Raw genomic sequence first — 22,752 nt, 5'->3', positions numbered from 1 at the left:
CCATCTGTAATTTAAGAAGTTTAACTAAAAAAGGAAGTTTGAAGTGTGTGCTTTTTAATTATCAGAGTAAACCAATTTTCGACATTTTTTGAAAAAAAAATTTGAACATATTTTTTTTCGCTAACAAATTTCATATAACGGAGCTCAAATAGAATTATTTTTACTTTTTTAACTTTTTTCTACCAAAGGGATCTATCAAAAAAAAACTTCGAGAAGCTATTTCTTTTTTAGTATCCATAAAACTGATTAAATTAATATGTAAAGCTGGTTTTTCATCTCACTTTTCAACCCTCACTGTCTTAGTTTGGGTTCTGCCAACTACAAAGCAAAAAGTCTGCATCATATTAGTATCACTTTCTAGTAGCCAAAGCTATGTGGTCTGCTTTATCATTATTTCTTCACCTTATAGTCAAACTGGTAGAAATTGAAATTCATAAAAACTGTTTTCCTTGCTTTTTGTTCCGACTTTCGTAACGAAAGTAACGGAATATTTGTGCTCGGGTGGTTTTTTTCTTCAGACAAATTTCGACTTTTTAACTAGCCATTTTTGACGGAATTTTAAACGTCATTCGATAGTTATTTTTGTCTTAAGCTTAAACTTGAAAAGAGATTTTACCAGTGATTGGTTTTTGTAAAGTTATGGGGGTTTAAAGATTGCCATTTTGGCCAATTTGAGACAATTAAGGCGGGATATAATTCGCGCCATTAACGCGTGAGCGGAGATTTAATCTGTCTTAGAAATTGTTCCGAATTGGTTGAAAGACGCTCATTTGACAAAATTGATTTAATACTAGGAGCAAAAATTGTTTACTTTGTTCTTTATATGGCGTAAGGGGGGACAATTATGAAAAAAACTCCCACAATTCAAAAACAATTCATTTTTTTAAATGCATTTTTTTATAAAACGAACACTGCTCCATAGACCGTAAAAGGGCAGTCGTAACATTCAGGGCTTCTCCCTGATACGAGCACTCTTGTTCGTATCGTATTCATAATCAATATTTCTAATTGTTTTTAGGCATCGTTGTTGGATTTTTTTAACTATTACCCCCTTGCCAAAAGAAGAGAGATTTTTTACTAGGCACAAAATTTGCAGATTTTTAGGCGTTGAATTATTTCTTTATAGGAGAAACAATTTTATAGGCACCAAACAAAGGGTAGTTCATTTTTGACAAATAAGGGTGCATGATTTTTGCCTTCTGATTTTAGTAGAATTAAAGGAATCCATTTGAGTTTTAAAAGGGGCGGGTAATATTTTAAATGCCAGCAAAATTAAACACATCCATTTAATTTGTCCGTCTCGTTGATTTCTTCGGAGGAAAATTGCAGCTAGACTGGCATTAACCAGATTAAGCCACGCCATTTAGAATTAGATATAACCGATTGCGCCTAAAACAGAGTGACTGGTAATTGCAGCTATTTAAGAATATGTATCAGTTTTAGTGTTTTCAATAACCTACAAAAAAAAATGTTCGTATCAGGGCGAAGCCCTGAATGTTCCGACTGCCTTTTAAGGTCTATGGAGCAGTAATTAACACGAGAATATTAAACGTAAAAAAAAATAAAACTATTTTTTTTAATTTGAACTTTTTGTAAAAATAATCCCCCACACGTCATATAATATACAAAGTGATAGACTTAGCTCCTAGTACTAATCAATTATGGCAAATAAGTTTCTTTCAAACAATTTGGAACGATTTCTAAGGCGGATAAAACTTCCGCTTACGCGTAAATATTGCAAAAAGTCGCGTGTTAATTGTCCCAAATTGGCCAAACTGGCAAACTTTAAAACCCCATAACTTTACGAAAACTGATCACAGGTGAAATATCATTTTAAATTTAAGCTTTGCACAACAAAACCTTTTTAATGATAAAAGAAAATTCCGTCAAAATATTCCGTTATTTGACTCACGAAAGCCGAAACGATTAGAACAATGAGGCCGCTGGAATGAGCACTCATTTCATTGGATATCGTTTCTTAGTCGATTTTCTTGGTGACTTTTGATTGCTGGTTTTTGCATTGAGCCAACTAATTATACAGAACCCGAAAACAGAGTAATTGCCAAACACTGATGTTCTGTATCCTGACATGGCATCTCGCGTAAAAATCAGCTCGCAAAAACACACTACTAGCAAATTTTAAAAAAAGCGAACACTTGAAAAAATCAAGTGTCTGAAAACATTATCAAACTGCTCTAAATTTAATGAGTTTTCCATTTTAGTGAACTTTATTTTTGAGTGTTGACGCAATATCACTTAAATAACATTTATATGAAAAACTAATAAAAGAAGAGATGTCAATTGCTGTGAACGGAAAAAACCGTAACAGAAAAACTAAAAAAGATTGTGCCCTTTTCTGTTCATAGTGTGATAAGCAGAGAACGCGTAGTTTTAGAACGTTAATGTAATAATGTAATTGAATAAAAACTCAAAAAATTGCTCGTAACAGGGCAAACCTCTGAAATTTCTGACTGCGTTTTAATTTATGGAGTAATTTAAAATGAAATAATTGATAAAATTTTCCAAAAAGACCCGGAAAAGTTTCAAACGTTTTTTAAATGTTTTTTTTTAAATCATCTCCCACACACTATTTAAAGTACAAAGTGATATATTTTGCATAAATTTAAGTATTATATAGATCAAACAACATGCCTCAATCAAATTTGGAACAATTTCCAGGGATTGAACCTACTATTATTAGTGCCACAAAAAATATCGCGCATTATTCGTCCCAATTTGGCCAAATTGACAATCTTTAATACCCATGTTTTTGAAAAAATGAAAACAAGTAAATTTTTTACTTTCAGTTCAAGTCAACAGTACCTATCGAATATAAGAACTTTTGTCAAAAATTGTTGGTTAAAAAATCGAAATTTGTCTCGAAAAAAAATGCCACCCGAGCACAAATATTCCGTCACTTTATTCAAAATCGGAACAAAAACAAGGCATCACCAAGAATCGAGTAAGAAAATGTGAAAATTTTCATTGTCTAGGAAACGCTACACGAAGCTTCAAACATTTCAAATAAACAATGCAAAGGCTTAAATGAGAAATCTCTGGACCCATTCTGAGGTTTATTTGTTGTACCTGATTTCGCGGGGCGAAATTTTGTTTGCGAATTCGGAAAAAATTTTTTGTTTATAATTTTGGTGAAACTCTGAGCAACTTCTTTTCTCTTAACTTATTGTCTAATTTTAACGCAAGTTGAAAAAAAGCGATTTAAATATATAATTTTTTTTTCTTTTTGTCCCGATAATTTGTAAGAAACTCCTTTTAGCTGCTTCAGATTTTTTCTGACTTGTTCATAATTGCGAGGTTGAAATAAGATCATAATTGTTAGGTTGACAACTATGAAATCATTCTGCTTTATCTGCTTTTTGTATCATTTTTAATGCCACTCACCCAATAAAATGTGCCTAATTTAACATTTTTTCAAACAATTGCCTCTATTGTGCTAAGTTTTGTAAAATTAGTTCTCTTTAAAAAAAGGTTGCTAGTTTTATCAACTTTGGACTAATTGTCAAAACAAAAAATTGTTCTACATATGCCACAACTTCGAAACTCATACTCACTCAAAGTTTCGCATCTTCGTCCTTTGTATTTGTCAGGGCATTTACACACAAAGTTATCTTTCGCAAGGTAACTTTTAGTCGACTTGGTGTATGCACTCGGAAATGTAGCAGAACCCTCGCTCTCGAAGTATGTGGTAGCCATACTTGATAGTTCGCTGGAGGAAATAGCTTCAATGCATAGACCGCCGTTTAGACATTCGTTGTTGATGCACTCTTTGTTCATGACGCTACAATCGTCTCCTGAAAAAAGTTATAAAAAGATGAAGTGTTTCTAGAAAATTAAAGTAGTATTCCATTTTATGTTCACATTGTCATTTTTCCGCGTTTAGTTTTAATCGCCAAAGTCAACGCAATTATAGTTTTCAAGAGACAGGTGATTTACATTACAAGCGATTAAACTATTCTCACTTTTTAAACTTTTTTAGGTTTTTTTACCTAACTTTGTACTTATTGAAAAGTGCTTTTTGTTGAAACTCTATCAGCCTTGCTATCGCATCAAATCACTGGCTTTTGTGCCAAATTTTCATCGGATCAACATAAGAAAAAATATACTGAGTTCAACACTCGAAATGCTCAAAGTGACATTAGACATCAACAAAAGCGAGCTGGGTACTGAATTACTGAAATGCACCTGCTAACGCGCATTTTGAAGAACATTTTGTCCCTTATTATGACTGTTTTATTGGCTTTTAATCCCGATAAAAGCAGCGAGCACAAAAAAAAACAATGAAAAAATCAAATTGAATCCAAAATAAAAAATATGAGCTATAAAATGAAGAACATCATCGTAGAAAAACAATCTGTAGGAAATTTGTCGCATTCGATTTCCAAAAAAGGAGACGTCAAAAAATTGACGTGACGTTTGAATGGCCGTAAGAGTCTTTGTGTTGAAATTAGAGAGAGGATTTTAAGGATTTTTGTTGCTTTTGGTTGTGGTAATGATTTTGTGATTGATTTTTTTAATACCTTTTGTCAAGTGATTATTTTTAGGGCGGATTATTCTTAATACCATATGAACTCGGGATTATTGGCCCAGAAAGTAGAAAGTCTAGCAAAAAAAGCAAAAAAATAATGCAAACTAAATTTTTGCAAAATTCAAAACGCTCGTCTTGCGATAGAATAGCATCATTTAGAAAATCCGAAAAAGTTCAGATACATTTTTCTTCCAATTTTTTTTCAAAATTTGTAAATACGTAAACCTTATAATTTAAGCTAAAAAAAGATGAACAAAACTTGCTATAATATTAATTCTTAAAACTCTAGCTAAACTAAGAGAAAGTATTTGTAAAACAACAACTCCCAATTTACAAAAAAAACTCCCAAAACTAAAAAAAAATAGACCGATTTTTTATTTTTCTTCAAATTCAGTTCAAAACCAAACAAAACTGCTCGTAACAGCGCAAAGCCTTAATGTTCCGACTGGGACCATGTAGATCCATAGATCAATCCCCAAGAAAAATATTTTTGAGAATTTGTCTGAATAAAAAAAACACGCCGAGCATACATATTCTTTACTTTCTTCGAAATTCGGAACAAAAAGCATGTACAAGATAAACATTTAAGAGCTTTGAAATTTTATGTATTGATTTTTTTTTCAAATCAATTGAAAATGAAAAAATTTCCAAATGAGAAATTAGATCAAGGTTTGATTGTTTATTTTATGATTTCTGATTTTTTTTAGCAATTGTTTTTAGTTGGTTTTAGATTCTAACCGAATCCTACATTTTTTGTTGGACTTCGATTCATAGTTATCTGATGATCAAACTTAATAATTTGAAATTAGGTTATTTCATTCCTTATTAGAAATTTAATAAAAAAACCTAATTTTTGATTTCCATTTAGCATTTAGGGCAGTGTTAAATTCAATTTATTATTTGGTGTAAAACCAGACTGGATCTTGATTTTCACTAATCGTTCTTTAACCAATTTTTTTTTCAAAACAATCGAGATATGAAAATTAAATGAGCTGTTTGTTTTCATTTTTGATGGCGCACAGATCTTTTTCTATGTCTCAAAAAATATGAGCAAATTCCAAAATCGAGTCCTCGCTTTCTGTATCTATTTGTTTTCTACAATCAATCGAAGGTCCTAATTTATCGACTTCTCGCCAATTGGCCGATGAAAACTGAAGAAAAAAAACAGTTTTATAGATGAGTAAAACGCTGCTTGGACGGCCAAATTATCTGTGTTTTTTGAATCATTCCATTTAAACCCTTGTCCTAAAATCCCATAACATCCTTCTGGTTGCAAGTTTTGCTGCTCAATTTTAGTTTTTTTTATAAGTAAACCCATTGAGAACGAAGAATTTTTTTTAAATAAGCAATATCTACGTGGTAGGAAAACAGAGAAATGTTTTAAAGCCATCAGTGAGCCTTTTTGCTCAACTCTAGACAATATCGAGATTTGTTTCAAAGTTGAGTACAAAAAGAAGGTCGGTTTTCCTTATCTCTGAGTTATGAGCTACGAAACTTTACTTCTTGGTAGCAGTCTTTGACCCAACTGCAAAATCTCGGTCGCTTTGAATTGCTATATAAGCCTCATAGATATGAGGAATACACTTCAAAGATCAAAACTGCTTTTTGAGCTGAATTGTACTAAATTGCAACAAATTTTTAATTAACTGAAAAAGATTAAGAAATTACGTTGCCAATAATTTTGATTATGAGCGGTTTACCACTTAATTAAATCAAGGCTGGTAGGATGGTCGCAATATTTGGTGTTAACCGAACAAAAAAAGATTCATATCTCTCCCTAATTTTTTTTCGACTTAAGCATGACAATAACCGTCGAAATAGGTGGATCTAGAATAGAAGTTCTTCTAGTTTATAATTACAAAACTCTAACGAAGAGTTTTCTATTTGATCTGAGTTTTTGATAGAAAATCATGAAAGAACTACAATTGGGTTTGGACAAATCGGCAATTAGTTTCAAACGTTCAAATTGATCAATAATTCAAATCAAACAGTCGTTTTTTTTGCTTAACATATTTTCTTCTTATATTGTTGCTCATTGAGAAAAAAAAAGATAAAAAACACGAAAAAATTCATTATTGTTTATGTGAAGATCATATTTTTATCATTTAGAGAATATAAATGACGACAAAGGTTGCAAATGAATCAATAGCCGCAATTGCGTGCACACCTTTTGTTTATTTTTATTTACTTTTCCTTACTTCAAGGGACAATTTCGACTTCTTCCCATATAAGCATCCATTATTCAAATCTCGCTTCCGTTGTTGTTTTTTCGCCGCATTTGGAAAGTGGTTTGAGGAAATAAAGAAACGCCTTTTGCGATTTCTGTTGATTGAGGCATTTTGAAATCATTAAAAAAAATTACCACCTACGTTGGAAAATTCCAATTCAATTTTTTTGTTTGTAGATTTCAATGAATTAACTGTTTTTTTCTTTGAAAGGGCAAAAATTAACCGCAAACTTTAATGGCTTTAAAGAAAAGGTTTGATCATCAAAGTGTTTAAAGGTTTTTGGTGATCCGGCTTGGAGCGGTTTGAAATTTTCAAAAATGCTTTCAGATGCAAATTTTTGAATTGATTGTGAGGGCGTGTTCTGTTTATTCTTTCAAAGCTTATTGTACACTCGGAGTGAAGATTTGAAAAAAAGAAAAGCTTTAAATTTTCAACTATATTTGGCTAATTGGTATTTTTCAAGATTTACTTTGAAAAAAGGTTTAAAATAAATCTCATAATTGTGAATTCGTGAAAAAAATCTAAAATATTAGCATGCAGGTGCGCATCTATGCTTTTAGAGGAAAAATTACAACAAAAAAATTGAAAGTTTGTCGACATATCGTTTTAGCCTTAACTTCAAGAATGAACCAGAACAACGGCAAAAATCAGAACAACGGCAAAAATCGGCGGATATAGATTAGTTCAAGTATCCCGAAACTTTGAAAACATCGTCGAGTCAAATTTTTTATTGTGTTTTTTTTTAGCAGGTTGAAATAAACCATCGCAGGTTTCGTTCATTTTGTCATATTTGATCATTTTAGGTACAATTTGGTTCATATGTAATCAAATTCAAACAAGGCGGGCATTAGTTATACCAAAGTGACAATTTTAAAACTTAGCGAGAAACAATCTGAGGTGAAATATTGTTTTTATTTGTGCTCAAAACATCAATAGCCCTCAGATGAATTTTTAAAATCACGTCAAATGACCGTAGTTGAAAATTGGCAATGTCTGAAAAAAGAAACCTAACAAGCACAAACACTCCCTCATTTTTTAGACATTGGAGAAAAATTGCAGTTGAAGCGGTTTAGTGCGAGTGACTGATGTTTGCCGTTCATTCCACAAAAACAACAAGCTTTTACCACATGAATATTTTTAACACCTGAATGAGAGGCAAGTGTTGTAACCCCCAACTTACCAATTATCTTGTAATAACTACAAATAGCTCCAAATTAACAACGTTAGAAACAAAAGGGTCGCCTAAGCTCAAGAAGTCTAAAACTTTTAGGTTGTTCAAAAAATTTTTATCACAAATTGTTAGTTGAAAATCAAAAAAACAAAAAAAGATCTGAACAAAAAATGAACCAAAAAGCATTTGTTTTAGTTGTAACTTGTGAGAACGAAAGAGACAAAATCACTGACGACAGCATTTTATGGAACATTTTGATTTTATAATTTAAGCAAAAAGAGCAAATTATGTGACTGAAAAGGTATATTTTCAATATCTAGTAGACCTTTTAACTAAATTTGACCAAAATTTTAGAGGTACCCCTGCTTTCAAAAACTGGAAAAATTAGTCTATAATATTTTCTTAACATCTCCAGATAAACGGTTATTCTTTCTAGTATATTTTATATATTTGTTTTATATAATTATTTTTAAAACCAAAAAAATATATATATTTTTTCATATTTTCGATAATTTTTTTCAAATGCCAATAGTAGAAGGCTTATTATCGCAGAATTAAAAAATTATTATGGTTTTAGCAATAAAATTGGATTGATCTGTTAAACTAAACTGCACCGCATGACCAGGGAAACAATCGCATTCAGCGTTCTAGAAGATGATAAATCTAAAAGCAAAATTTGAAGTCCGGTTTTTCTCGACACTGAGTAAGCGTTTTCGATTTGTTTTTCCGGTTTTGAATCACGACAAGTGTAGCTTTATTATGAAATCACAATTGACTCTCTGCAATTTTTCTTTTGAATACTCAATTTTGGAAACATAGCACATATTTTATTCCCCTTTCATGAAAAGGTCTCCTAAAATAATTTGAATTTTTGTATTAAGAAAAAAATTGGAAAAATCTTTCATGTTTTTTCGAAGGTGATGGAAAAAAGTGGGAAGAAGTTGGTGAGTTGTTAGATTAGGTATAAAAGTTGAAGTAAACATTTTTGCTCCAAGTTTTTCTTTATTTGTAGAAAATTAACTTTCCAACTCATGGGCACATCTTTATTGATTTTGTGTATCTAATTCTTATTTTTTTTCAATTCTCGCTAGAGATTTGCAAACATTTTGGTGCCGCGATATCATTTAAACGGAACAAAAATCTATTTCAGAAAACTTTTTTATTATATTTTTGAGACCGAATTTTTGTTTCAAGGTTGCCAGGAAATTTTTACCCGAAAATTTTTGCATCATTCTCTCGATATAAATATATAGCAACCTTTGTATCCCAGAGGACAGTGACAGACAGTCTGAACTCCTAGTCTGTCTGTTCCTGGAGTTAGCTTGGGGTTCAGCTGGACACAGTTGCCCCCATTGTTGCATCTCTTCATCAGACAGGGGTCATGTAGTTCACACTTGCTGCCGAAGAAGCCAACTGCACACTTACACTGAAACAAAAGGCAAATAATACTCCAAAAATTGTGAAACATTCCTAGAAAATATTATAAAATAATTTATAACGAATGCAACGCTGTTGAAAGTTTTAGATTGATTGACTAAGCTATATATTTTTGTTCTGACCATTTGAAAAAAAAGAGGAACTTTGTATTCGGGTGTAATTTTTTTTTTCTTTTTTTTTGTTTTGTCTTCAACTCGAAACCAGGTACCACAATTAATCATTGGACTGAGTTGAGTGATATATAAACATTATCATTATTTTAAATCATAATATATAAACATAATTTTAAACATTATTTCATATCATTAAAAAATTTCCAAATTTTTCCGAGTGTCGAGAAAAACGGGTATGAAATTTCCGATTTTTCGTCTAATTTCGAGTGAAAAACGCGATCGAGTATAACTTCTTTTTTTAAAGATTTGTAGGCTCAAAAACTTGACTATGAAGAAAACTAATTTCGGATAGGGTTTTCGGCAATAAAGGTTTTCTGGTGATATGTTACAATTGGTGGTAGTTTTAACTACAGTGCATGTATTAAAATTGAGAACTGTAATGCATAATATAGTCATTTCAATTTCAATCAATTGTACATGCTGCTAAGATATTTTTTGTAAACATGTTACTCTGCCAGATAAAACGTTATTGAAAAACTCAAATTTTAAACTTCTTTTGTCAAAAATTTGGCTTTTAATATAAATTGTAAATACTGTGCGAAGTATAACAAAAAATGATCCAGCTATTTAACTTGAAATTACCATTTATTGTAATATATCACCGGTTTTCCTTTAAAAAAATAATTTTTCTACAAAAAGGAAAAAATTTTTTAGAGAAATTTAGAAAAAAAAAATTCATTTTTTGGTATTCATTTTTTTTTAAATGTCGGCCTTGCCTAATTCACTAACTTTCTACGCGTTTGTATAGTTCTCGAATCACACCACGCACTAACAGTGACACTAATTTGAAGAAAAGAAACCAACAAAACAGTTTTTTTTTATGAATATGGTAATATGGAACATTCTGTGAAACTAGCACATCTCTAGGCTATCTTTGTTAAATTGTGTTTCTGAAGGCAAATATCCAAAGCAAATCCATATGGTTGGAAAAACAGCTTACATATTGAATTTTACAGATATATTTTCCAGACAAAAGTCTTCTAAAAACGTGAACCATTGCTAGATAATTTTAATAAATTAATTAATAACTCATGAACGCAGCGCAGCGCAGATGTCAATTTTAGATTAATATGACAGATTTATATTTTTATAAGTAGAATTTTAAAAATTCTGTGAATTAGTCAGCTTTAGAATTTGAAAGTTGAAGAAATTTTGTTGAATAGTGGAGAAAGTCAAATTGTTTTGAAAATTGGAGTTGAAAACTACAATAACGATGAAATTATTACATATTTTACTCAAAAATATTACATATTTTACCTATATTACATATATTACATAAACTCACCTCTGCATTTTTCCCATCTATGGACAGGACACACTCTCCATTACTGGAACAGACATTGGGGTCCTTGCAGGGCTCAATGACTTCACACCTGCGACCACTGTAGGGGGGCTTACAGTCACATGACCCATCACTGAAACACAGGTCAAATGTCAAATGGTACAACAGGTGAGCTATAGTATTTGAGTTTCATATGTCAGGGATATGTAATCTTTGGACAGTTTAATGCGATAGATGATAGATCAGTTTGTAAAGAATGTATATACAAAACCAGGGAAACCATTAATTGAGCGTTTCGAAGCTTATACAACTTACTTTTGTCATTTTTTGGAAGATTTATTTCTCTTTCTAAATATTTTTTTTCAGTCTTTGTTCTTCTACAGTTTTTTCATAAAAAATATCTTTATTTTTCTATTTTGAAAATAGTTTATCTTTTATCTATAACTTTAAAAACAAATTATTCATTATTTATTTTTCTCTCTCATTATTTTTTTAGAAAATATTATGGAAGTTATTGTACAATCATGATACTTTTGTGGGATTTTTCCCATTCAGTTAAATCGAAACTTCAATATAAAAAAAAACCGTTGCGTGAACGTTTCAGACCACAATTTAAAATTTGTTTAGTCCTGTACCATATAATGTATCACTCTACCTCAGACATATTCCTCCATGTAGACAATCTCTGTTCTGCTGACATATTCCAATGAGCACATTCGGATTGATAGGTTCACACACGTAGTGCATGGTTGTCAGATTGCGACACGTGAAACCTTGTCGGAGAAATTGTACAATTCGGTTCAAAAATCGACTTTTCATTTTAAAGTTTAAAATTTACTTCGGTCGCTTTTTATTTATCTATAGTTTTTGACAATTTAAAATTTGATTTTTTGAAACTGCGAAAATCTTGAAAATTTTTGTAGCAGAAACCAATATCCTTATTTTTTTAAAGTAGTTTCTTGTTGATCCAATTTGTACAAGCTTCTCCGAAACCTTTTTCTTTATCACAGAGCGATTCTTTTCCTCTGCAATAATTCTCCCGTTCGCAGCGGGTTCCGTAAAAGGGTTCGTGACAGTTGCATGTAAAGGTGCCCAAGATCTCATCTGTTGTTACACAAACACCGCCGTTTCGACACTGCGTAATCTGACATGGATCGAATAGTTCACAGTTTTTGCCCGTGTAGCCTAAAAATAACAATATTTTTTTTCGAGATAACTTTTTTATTACAATTTGATGATAAAAAAAAACGTTAACAAAAGCCTCGAGATTCGACTAAAATATGCTTCATACTTGTCGATGATGCCTATATAGATAATTTTAAGCATTGCTTGAATCTTGTTTGTGGGAAAATTGACAATTAAAATTTTTAAAAAAGTCAAAATTTTAAAATAAAATCAACAGCTTGTGAACCTCCAAGGCAAGTGCACGTGTATCCGTTGTCTCCTTGAGGCCGGCAGATTCCTTTGTTCTGGCAGGGGTTGTTCACTTCGCATATGTTGTAGTTCTCACACCGGTTGCCATAGTAACCAGTTCGACATTTGCAAACCGAGTTATTGTGACCTAAGCAAGTAATTTAACAAAAAAGACCAAGAAAAGTCACAATTTATGCTAAATAGTTATAATTTTTTTTGATGCAAAATTTAAAGTAAATTTTCTTATCATTTAGGAAAACAATTGGTAGGGCAAATTAAAGTTGAAATCAGAAAGAATATTATAATGCAGATGAAAAATCCAACAAAAATGGACAACAAGCCACTTGACGTACGAGTCATCCGGCACAGATCCATGGGAGATTTGAAAACAAATTCCTTCATCTTTTATGTGATCCAAACTAGGATTCCGATCTTTTCCAAGACAGTGTAAAAACCCTATTTTGAGAAAAAAATATCAGGCCGAGCTTCAAGAAATTTTGACCTTTTCCCAGCCTAATTTTGAAGAAAAAAAACAGGTCAAAAACGACGAAATGTTTTTTTCTAATTGGAACTTACCAACGAAGGAGCACTCTCCTTGGTACTCGCAGTATCCAGGGGTCTTGCAGTGGTTCCACTCCTCACAGTCTTTTCCCTGGAAGTTGCCCATACACTCACAGTTGTACTCCCCTCTCCCGTCTCTCCCATAGGTCATATTTCTACAGAACAAAAAAAAACATTTTCTCGTCCGATTATTTCGAGATTGTTTAGCGTGTGAGTTTAGAGGACAAATTTTATTGCCGAGCATACTACTTTTTCGGTATACCAGTTACCACCTGCATTCATTACTGTGATAAGTGCTATAGTACTTCATATAAGTACACTGAAAATCAATTTTTATTAATTATTGTACAAATTATGGAAACCACTGATGTCTAAAAATGTAGAAAAACTTGATTGTTTCCAAACAAACTTCGAAAAAAAAACAGTTTTTAAAAATGTTTCATGACTTCTATAGTAATAGTTTCATTTCAAGCCAGAAACTCCTTACCAAGAATTGTTTTGAAATTTACATTTACAATTTTGTTCGACTCGGCTGAATATCAAAAAAGCATAAGCTTGTCGAGTGACATCGCCATGTTTTTTTAGGGTTTCCGTACCTGCATATGCCTTGATGTTTACACGGGTTGTTCCGACACTCGTTGAAGTATTCACAATTGCGACCCCAGAAACCTGAATTGTCCGGGCATTTACAGCTGTAAGTGCCCATTGTAACATCCATTCTGCAATCGCCCCCATGTTTACAGGGGTTTGAGTGTGATTTGCATTGGTCTTTTATTTCACAATGAGTGCCAAGCCAGCCTTCGTGACATGTGCATTTGAACGACCCCTTACCGTCCATGTCGCAAAGACCGTTTTTGCAGACGTTTTCCATCTTGCACAAATCCCTGCAAAAAACAAACAAACTTTTTATTCATTGCACAGTTCTAGTCGAGAATTTTTCAAAAAACAAATTTGCTAGTCATGCAAATTATATTTTTTTAAATGGATATCATAGAGATTTCATACATTTGGTGTGTACATATGGAAATACATTAATTCTGTTTTGATTGTTTTCACCTGTCTAGGTTGTCATTAATCTGAGATTACTTGCAATTTGTTATATCCATCAAGTATTGGTACAGCCTTCAAGGAAAAATCAACAAACCATTAACCGTGAAAAACAAACAAAACAAATTCAAATGCATTACTTGAGTGGTTGCAACGAAAACAAACGGATTACAGTTTATGTGAATGGTCTTAAAATGGTTGTTTCGGGAAAAGCTATCAGTGAACAAAAACAAAATGGGAAATATTTTTAAAAAAATGGAATGAAAGGCGCCAATTTCAGAATTAACGTTTGAAATTTGCGTCAGTTTGACTGTAGTTCATCAAGGTTAAGCTTCGATTAACCGCTTGTATTTTTATTTTAGGAGAAAAAAGAGGTTTGATTCACTTTTATTTTTGGTTCAAAAAAACTGAAATTAGCATAACTAGAAAAAAAAACAGCATATCAAAACAACTTTTTTTTTGCAAATTACGATTGCTTATCTTGTAGAGTTATGCTATTTTTGCCGTTCGGCTGTCTTCAGCTTTCAACGGTCGGTAATAGTTGACAGACTTCAAAAATAAATCTTTAATTTCACATTTTCAGGTACTTCATTCAAAGTGAGCTCGACGAAAAACAAACCGAATTCATCAACTGTTGTTCTGTATGTTTTACTTTCTTTTTTTTCCCTAAAAAGACATGAAAGTTTTTGAACGTAACCAACTTGGGAAACATTAACGAACGCAAGAAAAACTATGAAGTTTTAAAAAAGTTCTCCTGGAAAAAAAATTAAGGAAATTATTGCGACTTATTTAAGAGTCTGAACTACGTTCGTTACTCCTAAAAAAATAGTGCTAGTGTATTCAAATGAAGGGTTTATATTCCTGGAAAGTCGGTCATAATGTTTTTGTAGCTTACAATAGTTTTAAAAAAATTAATTTCAACAGGCTTATTAACTAAGTTATGAATTACCAATAGAGTCTTCTTTTTTCAAACAAACAATTAATTCTAGACAATTTTTGTTTTTCTTGTGCTAGAAGTTTTCTTTTAAGACAAAAAATCGTATTAGTTTGCTCGGAATTTTTAGGGACATTTTTCACATCATTGTTTTAATAACTATTACATTTTTCATTACAGTAAGTTATCTGTTTTTTTTTCTACAAATAGCATTCCTCATTCACAGTATTAATTACTCATGATCTATTTATCTACAAAAAAAATCTTTAAAAGTGAAAAATAATAACTGTTGTTTTTTTCTACAAATAGCATGCCTTATTTTTTATCACTTTTTTGCTCGTATTTTAGCCTCAGGAGACAAGGGTGAGCATTTGGAATTAATTTAGTCTCCGCGGGTACAGTCTGCTAATGACTCGCCATAAACATCCTCTCTCCCCCAAAAGGGGCATATACTTTACAATACAGATGCAACCCCACCATACTTTATGGTACCTTCCTCTGACGCCAATGCTATAAACCCGTACTCCTTTTCAGAATTCGGAAGAAATCAGAGAAATCAGAAGAAATCATAAACCTCCATCCCAAAAAACCTTGCAAAAAAGTTTATTAAAAAAATTTGAATTGGTGTCAACGGTTGAAGATAGTACTTATAAAAGCAGAAAATAAAAAAATCATAAAGTATCTTAAGACTTCATCTCTGAAAACATTTACTTCTGCACCGCCAAAAGGATGAGAATTAATTTTTAAAATGAACTACTGGCTTAATGCTAAAAGATTCAAGAATGGTAAGAAAGCACAAGATATCCGAAAAAGAGATATTTAACGGGATCATAAACAGCTCTGATTTGTGTTTTTTGAACAGATATCAAACACCTTCAAACTACAATGAAAAGAACAAAATTTGACGCAAATTGTTTTGAGTTCGTAACCATGTAAAAGTACCATAAAACCTGAATCATTTAATGGCGACAAGTCATCCTCTATTTAAAAAAAACAACTGAAAAGATTATGAATGCATTGAAACTGAATCAAATACTAATTAAAACAATAGTCAAAAAGTCACAGACAATCACTACGAAAAGGTAGCTGTATCAGTTTCTGAGAATCTATAAACTTACTCAAAAAAACTTTACAAAAAAAAATTGTTCTCAATAAAATGTTTTTTTCTAAAAGCATAGAAAAAACCTCAACTCTGCTCGGTAAAAGCATAAAACATCGGGCTGAAATTTATTTAAGCAACCCTTTACAAAAATTTAAACTACTGTAAAGGGACTTTTAGTATTCATGATATATTGTTTTTATGATATTCTTATATGAATTTCAAAAGAATTTTCCGTCGTTAACATGTAAAAAGGGGAACTATAAAATAACAGAAATGGTAATTTGATGTTTTTGAAAGCCTTCAACTACATGATTAGAAAAATCATGACGTAGACTTCATATCGAGAGTCAACAAAAAGTGCGTCATCAAAATTGCTTCATCGTTAAAATGACAATTATGAATTTTAAATCTAAATTAAAATGCAATACTCTCGAAGCTGCAGCTGACATAAGTCTTTACCGTCTAAGTTTTTGTTCAATTTTTTTTTGATTGTCTGCCCGTCAACCTTTGTGAACTTTGAATATTCTTATTGTAAGTACCATTATCCCGCCTCAAAAAACAATCTGAAAAATCTCCCTTTACGTTTGTAATGAACCCGATTATTTATAAAACATTCAAATCAATATAATCGAAGTTTTTTGAAAATCAGCATACTAGAATATGTATAATTGCCCCGACCAGTTCGAGAAATGAGAAACTGGATTCCGGTTGGTATGTTTTTGACACATTACATCAGGGACCTTCAGTAATTTTGCAAGAAATCGAGTCTGGTATCATATTTCAAATATTCAGTCATGATTTTACAACTTAAACAAAAATATCCGGTTGCTGAGCAAATATCACAAAACATTTTGACCACATTCTTTAAAAAAATCCTTTTCATGCTTTTTTCTCAATTTAGTGTTGTTTGCTGTGCGTGGTATGATGAAATAATATGACAAAATCTAACATTTAGGCGTTTTCAATAATCACAGTAAAACAAGCAAATTGGTTTTTGTTGAAAAATGACTAAAAAAAATAAACAAAACAAAAATTCACAAACATTTTTTTTGGCAGAAACTGTTTTGATTGTTTAATTGAGGTTTTCTAATCCAAAATGGCAATATAAAATTTCAAAAAACCAATTTGCTGAAAAAAAAATAAATTCCATGCCTAATTTTTTATAATAGGCCTGCTTGCTTGCTTTATTTTCTTCAAATTAAAAAAACCATAAAATTAAAACCTGTTTTTCTCGACACCAGAGAATTTTTTGAAAATTTTTACTTGAACGCTTCAGGACTAAAAGGTTTTTTTTTCATGATAATTCACTCTTCACAATTATATGATTATTTGTGGTAAATGCTTTTGGTTGAAAAAAAAAACAAAAAATCCAGCTCGCTCACGTACTTCGCTCAAAAATAGAAACAAAAGTTGCAAATGAGTTTTTCTCGACACTGAGAACAATTTATTCAGAGTTTCTTATGGTCCTTTGAATAAAAACTACAAGCACTTTTATACGATATAACATTCGTTCCATTCCAATTGTTATTTGTGTTATCTGATTTGGCATGGAAAAAAAAGAAAAAACACTAAAACTCACCCGAATACAAAATTTATCCCCATTTTCATTTGTCGAAAAAAAGTGTAGCCTCAATTCTCATTTAAATACTGTTTTAAATTTGCTAAGTATTTCAGAACCTTTTCAAATCTTATCACCAAGGAAACAGCAGAAATTTTGTCAGAGTTTGGTTTTTTCAACAAAACAGCAAACAGCAAACAGTGATTGAACAATTTCTGATACTTCCCTAGCGATCCAAAAGTGAGTGAAACATTGTTTGCAAAGCGGTCTGTGTAACATACTTTGCAAAAATTGTTTACAAAAGTCTCAAAAATGAACAGGTATTGCTCTAAGTTCAAAGTTTGTGACCTAATGTCTAGAGTTCTTTTTTTGTGCGTGTGTAACTCTGAAGAATCTAAACAAACTCCTAAATTTAAAAAATTAACTATATTTGCGTCTTTTGATTCTAGTTTTTAAAATAGAAACTATTGAACGGTGTTCATCTTGTTTTAAAAATTAAAAACGTATAGGGAAATGTCTAAGATGTAGTCTTTATTAACATGGACTATTAGCAAAAAAGTGTTTTCATTGCGAATTTTGCATGTTTTTATAATAAGCCAAGCGTATATAATCAAGTTTAGCTGCCCTTAAGGTTATCAATATATTTGTGCACTACAAAAAAATTTAATAGATCTTTTAAAAGATAAAGTGTAATAATTTTTACTAGTGATTTCTTGCTTCAGAGCAATCTGAAAGTTACAGTTTTCAAATTGTTTTTGTGAAACTAGGATAATTTTTCTGGGTTTTTCTTTACAAGTGGAATCACGGCTGAAATGGACTTTTTTTTACGAAAAATCACTCAGCTTCTTTAGAAATTTGCATAGAGCATCTGCTATCGTGAGGAAAAACAACACTTGAAAAATCTCCATCCAACATCATCGGATCAATAATAGATGGCTTTGTTTGCACTTTTCGCTATGCAAACACAAAGAGCGCGCACGATTTGCTCTTTACAGTAGAGGTTATAGCGGTTATAAACTATGATCATCTGAAAAAAAAAATGCTAGCTATACTCGGCATATACCTTTTTTCGGAAAAATTAGAAGCAAGCTATCGATTTTGGCCAAAAAGGTGAATTCTATAGAAAAACTATAAGGACCTGGGGCGGATTTCCAGGGGAGGACTTTCTCAAGAGGGGTAGATTTTCAAAAAATTTTTAAAACCTTGTCGGCTTTCCCAAATCATTATAAGGACAAGTTAAAATTTCCCCCAGAGCCGTTGGGGGGGGGGGGGTGTTAATTTGATTCTCTAATCAGAATCAGGCATTTTACAGGTAGCGCTTAGAAAATTTAATAGGAATTAAAGGCTGGGGTGGAAGAGCTTAAATTAGTCTGTCTGGGAGGGAGCATGTTAACTTGATCCCACTAACAAGACCCTGTTTTGGCCAAATTTTTGCACCGCAGCAATTTGTTTTGGAAAAACAGGCCAAAAATGCGTTTTCAGGCACTTTTTGGACACATTTGACTGAAAAGTTGCTTTTTTTGGCGCGCACTCTGCACTCCAAAATAGTTTACATTGGCGCTGAAGGTGCCTTTACAAAACTTTTACGGTCAGCTGGCCATAAGAGGAGTTCCTATATAGTATTAAGGAAGGGACCCTTTGGGTAATCAGGGGGTCGAATCCCTGAGTCAGCGCAAGCGCCCACCCCTCCCCTCCTTAAATCCTCTGCTGATAAAAACTGTGACTTTTAAAGGAGATATAACAATAAAACAATTTGGTTATCACAGTCTTCTGAAACTATTAAAGTTGAAATTTTGTCAATCCATTTCTCACTTGTTTTGGATTCCACGAAATGACCACAATATTCAACCAAATTTTTAAAAAGTTTTCTTGTAAAAATTGTAGCTGATGGTCAAATTTTTTTGAACTGTGGGCTGAACTTTTTGAACTCCGCTGTGAACTTTTTGTGGATTTAGGGTACAGTGTTCTAAATTTAGCCAGCACTGCGGCTGCGGGCATATTTCAGCTATATGGATTTGCAATTTGAAACACAAAACGTTCAACGCTAGATGTCCATAGCTACATGGGGACATATGTGTTTCAAGTTGCACTTGAATTCTGTATTTATTCTCTGAAGAGTGTTACTTACTCGTGTTGACAGACTTTTCCATAGTAGCGAGGGGGACATTTGCACATGAACTCTGAGTTATCCTGGGGCACACACTCGAAAGGCTTACAGGGATTAGAAGCACAAGGGTCATTCTCTTCACACAGAGTGCCTATGAAACACAAGTGGGCTTAAGTAAAAAAAATAAATATTGGCAATTTGTTCGAAACTAAAATGGGAACAAAGAAAGGTTTTAAGGAACAATTCAGAATAGAATAAAGCAGAGATCAAATGTTATACTTCTTAAATGATTTCATACACATAAAAAACTTGTGTTTTTAGGACTTTGGTTACCAGTAAACTAAATGACATCAGAGGCCTGGTATAAGTTTGCGTGGTGCCGTAATTTTTTTATTAATTAAACTCGCGTTCACGTGATTCAAGTTTTGTGAATATTGATAACTTCACTAATTAACCTAAGAATATTTGAGTTTATCTAATTCTGGGTTTGATTTCGGGGTTAAGAAAAAGACGCGGGCTTATACGCTTGGCAACCTTGATATTATATCTGGATAATTTTGTATTTGTAAGGATAATCTTAAAATATTTCTGCAACCATGTGATTTCCTCATCAAAATATTTCTTTTTCTTCATAATTTAGGCTAAAACTGTCAAAAGTCTCTTTTTAATCATATGGCCTGGCTTGATGCCCGCTGAAATTTTTGGCGAAACCAAAAAAAAACTAAAATCTTTTTAATATCGTGTGAAAAGTTTACCAGAGAATCCAGGGTCGCATTGACAGATGAATCCTCGTAGATTGGAATTATCTGGTATGCACTTTCCACTGTTCTGACAAGGGTTGTGATCCCGGTCGCAGGGGTTCCGTTGGTCGCAAAAAGGACCTTAAAGCAATGCAGTGAACAAATTTTTCGTTAAGATTTATTGCGTACTTGAATTTTTTTATCTGTCAATTGAATTGGTTTGAGCCCTAAAATAATGAATACTCATAAATTTTCAAGATCAGGTATAAATGCATCCTAAATACATCTTCAGTCTATATTTGTCTTTTTAGTTCAAATCAATTTAGGTGATTTGTCTGCTTAAGAAGTGATTAAAAATCCCACCGCGTATATTCAAAAAGGAGTAGATAAATGTATAAAGCAAACCCCAGACACCCTCCCTCTTTATTTCCTCTAATTAGGGCCAAAATGACTATATTTGGTAAATCTTTTGAAATTTTAAACCTAATGGCTGTTCCTTTGTTGGGGTTTGATAGACAAAGCCAGGACCAAATTGGCGAATTACGGTGTCAAATTCAAATAAGCTACGATTGCAAATAAGCTGGAGAAAAAAGTCCAAAAAGGTCAAAAAATCATCATTCAGTTCAACGAATAATAAACGAATCTGTTTTAGTAAACGTTATGCAATTCTTACCAACTTTCTCGAGTTTGGTATGAAGTAATTTTAAAGATAGAACGAGGTCAAGGTCAAGGAAATTTCAAAAGTAAACTCACCCATAAAACCTTGAACACAGTCGCAATGGAAATTCGTATTCGTCTCATTCACGCATTTCCCGCCATTGTGACAATTAACTTGGTTGCATGGGTTCATTCGTTCACACCTTGACCCAAAATACCCGTCATTACATTGACACGTGAAATCAAACGAGTTTTCATTCTTACAAATTCCGTTCAAGCCGCAAGGTTCTTCGTCACATGGTTTAATATGCCGACATTTTTCAGGGCTGTCGACTTCACGACCATTCGGACAAATGCAATTGTATGTGTTGGTTGACGTGTTGGAACAAGGAAAATCATCGCAAGGGTCGAGGATACAGGGGTTGTGTAATTCACATCGATGGCCATAATAGCCGAGAAAGCAAACACAGGACACGTCTATTTTTCCTCCGTCATTGATAGCCATTTGACAGTTTCCGGACACGCAACCGAAAGCATTGCAAGCTAAAAGAAAGACCAATGGAACAATTATGCACTCAAATTTGACATAATCTTCGAAAAAACTCTCGATTGATATGTAAGCATTTCCAATCTATATTTCCTGTTTCAAAGAAGCTCTTCAATTTGGGAGTAGCTCGGACTGAAAGAAATTCAGCAAAAAAAAATTCAGCAAAAGCTTGTTCCAAAAAAATCTCACTGAGTGTTAGTTATCTACAAATACTTGACGAGAAGAGTTGTTTACTGCAAACCATTAATTTAAGTGAAAACCTTTACGATTTTGCAATTTACATAGCAACAAAGAAAATGAAAAACTTACGTGGTAACAATTAAAAAAATTTTTTAAGAACTCGAACTAATTTACAAAAATTTTTCATTTATTTTTTTCTTAAATGTTAACCTATTGAAAATAGAAGGTGTTGACGAGTGCTGAAGTAACAAAAAACACTTATCCTCAGAACTGTAATAAAATGGCCTAAGCTTAACAGCTTTGGAAATTAATTAGTTTCCTTTTTTCTCATCAATTCCTCAAGGTTTGCATCTGTAAAACAGATAAAATATTTTAAAACCTTAACTAATTGCCGTGTAATTACTCGCTTGCAAAATTTTCTGACGTAAACATAGGAGTTTCGTTGCCTTCACCTCGCCGTTTATTGCTTCCAAGCCCGTGCAGTGTCTACTCTTGAAAAAGTTCGGCACTCTTATATTTGAGTTTCAAAAGTCTTTAGAAACTCTTGAAGAAAACCATTTGAACAGACTTTTTGCGCAGATAGGCTCGGTAAAAGACATTGATTCGTTTCTGTTTTCAGTCTTTGAACTTATAACCCGGGTTGACCAAAAATGCTAGTCATACAATTTTCATATATGGAAAAAGGCGAATCATACACTTTTCATGCAATTCCATAAGTACAGATTGCATGAATTGCTTGAAAGGTCTATGATTAGTATTTTTTCATATATGGAAATTGTATAACTAGCATTTTTCCATAAACCAAAAATATTGATTTTTTACATTTTAATTTCTCAAAATTGTTTGATTGTGTTCGTAAGCGAACACAACTGACATACACCTTGGTTACTCTAACGCAGTAACCAAAGGTTTGGCCGTCTCGCATTAAAATTGCATTGGAAACAGCCTGAAATGTTTCAACTCTGTTTCACACAAATAATATAACGAAAGTAACGAACTTTTAAATTTTGGCAAATATTTTCGAAGATGATTATTTCTAAAATTTGAATTTTTAAATTACCAGACATTA

At 32.3% G+C, this 22,752-nt stretch overlaps 3 protein-coding genes across 4 annotated transcripts in view; 2 read left to right on the top strand and 1 right to left on the bottom strand.

The window, feature by feature from the left end:
• The window catches only part of LOC134855194 (dnaJ homolog subfamily C member 10-like), a 434,156-nt gene that overhangs the window by 280,715 nt on the left and 130,689 nt on the right, over positions 1 to 22,752 (top strand). The gene's annotated exons all lie outside the window — the stretch shown is intronic.
• LOC134855193 (dnaJ homolog subfamily B member 9-like) overlaps positions 1 to 22,752 on the top strand; it is a 427,207-nt gene that overhangs the window by 280,722 nt on the left and 123,733 nt on the right. The gene's annotated exons all lie outside the window — the stretch shown is intronic.
• Positions 1 to 22,752, bottom strand: part of LOC134855275 (uncharacterized) — a 98,865-nt gene that overhangs the window by 28,973 nt on the left and 47,140 nt on the right. For both annotated transcript variants that reach the window (XM_063871754.1, XM_063871755.1), the window contains exons 4-14: positions 21,053 to 21,499; positions 20,315 to 20,440; positions 19,581 to 19,710; positions 13,408 to 13,695; positions 12,827 to 12,966; positions 12,249 to 12,398; positions 11,831 to 12,022; positions 11,493 to 11,610; positions 10,841 to 10,970; positions 9,203 to 9,371; positions 3,573 to 3,812 (exon numbers count right to left, since the gene is read on the bottom strand). In XM_063871754.1, the coding sequence (XP_063727824.1) occupies positions 3,573 to 3,812; positions 9,203 to 9,371; positions 10,841 to 10,970; positions 11,493 to 11,610; positions 11,831 to 12,022; positions 12,249 to 12,398; positions 12,827 to 12,966; positions 13,408 to 13,695; positions 19,581 to 19,710; positions 20,315 to 20,440; positions 21,053 to 21,499 (2,130 nt within the window). The remainder of the gene's footprint in view (positions 1 to 3,572; positions 3,813 to 9,202; positions 9,372 to 10,840; positions 10,971 to 11,492; positions 11,611 to 11,830; positions 12,023 to 12,248; positions 12,399 to 12,826; positions 12,967 to 13,407; positions 13,696 to 19,580; positions 19,711 to 20,314; positions 20,441 to 21,052; positions 21,500 to 22,752) is intronic.

The sequence above is a fragment of the Symsagittifera roscoffensis genome, chromosome 10, assembly GCF_963678635.1.
Source record: "Symsagittifera roscoffensis chromosome 10, txSymRosc1.1, whole genome shotgun sequence".
Lineage (NCBI taxonomy): Eukaryota > Metazoa > Xenacoelomorpha > Acoela > Convolutidae > Symsagittifera > Symsagittifera roscoffensis.
The sequence above is the reverse complement of the archived record's forward strand: the minus strand, read 5'-3'. Positions and strand labels throughout refer to the sequence as shown.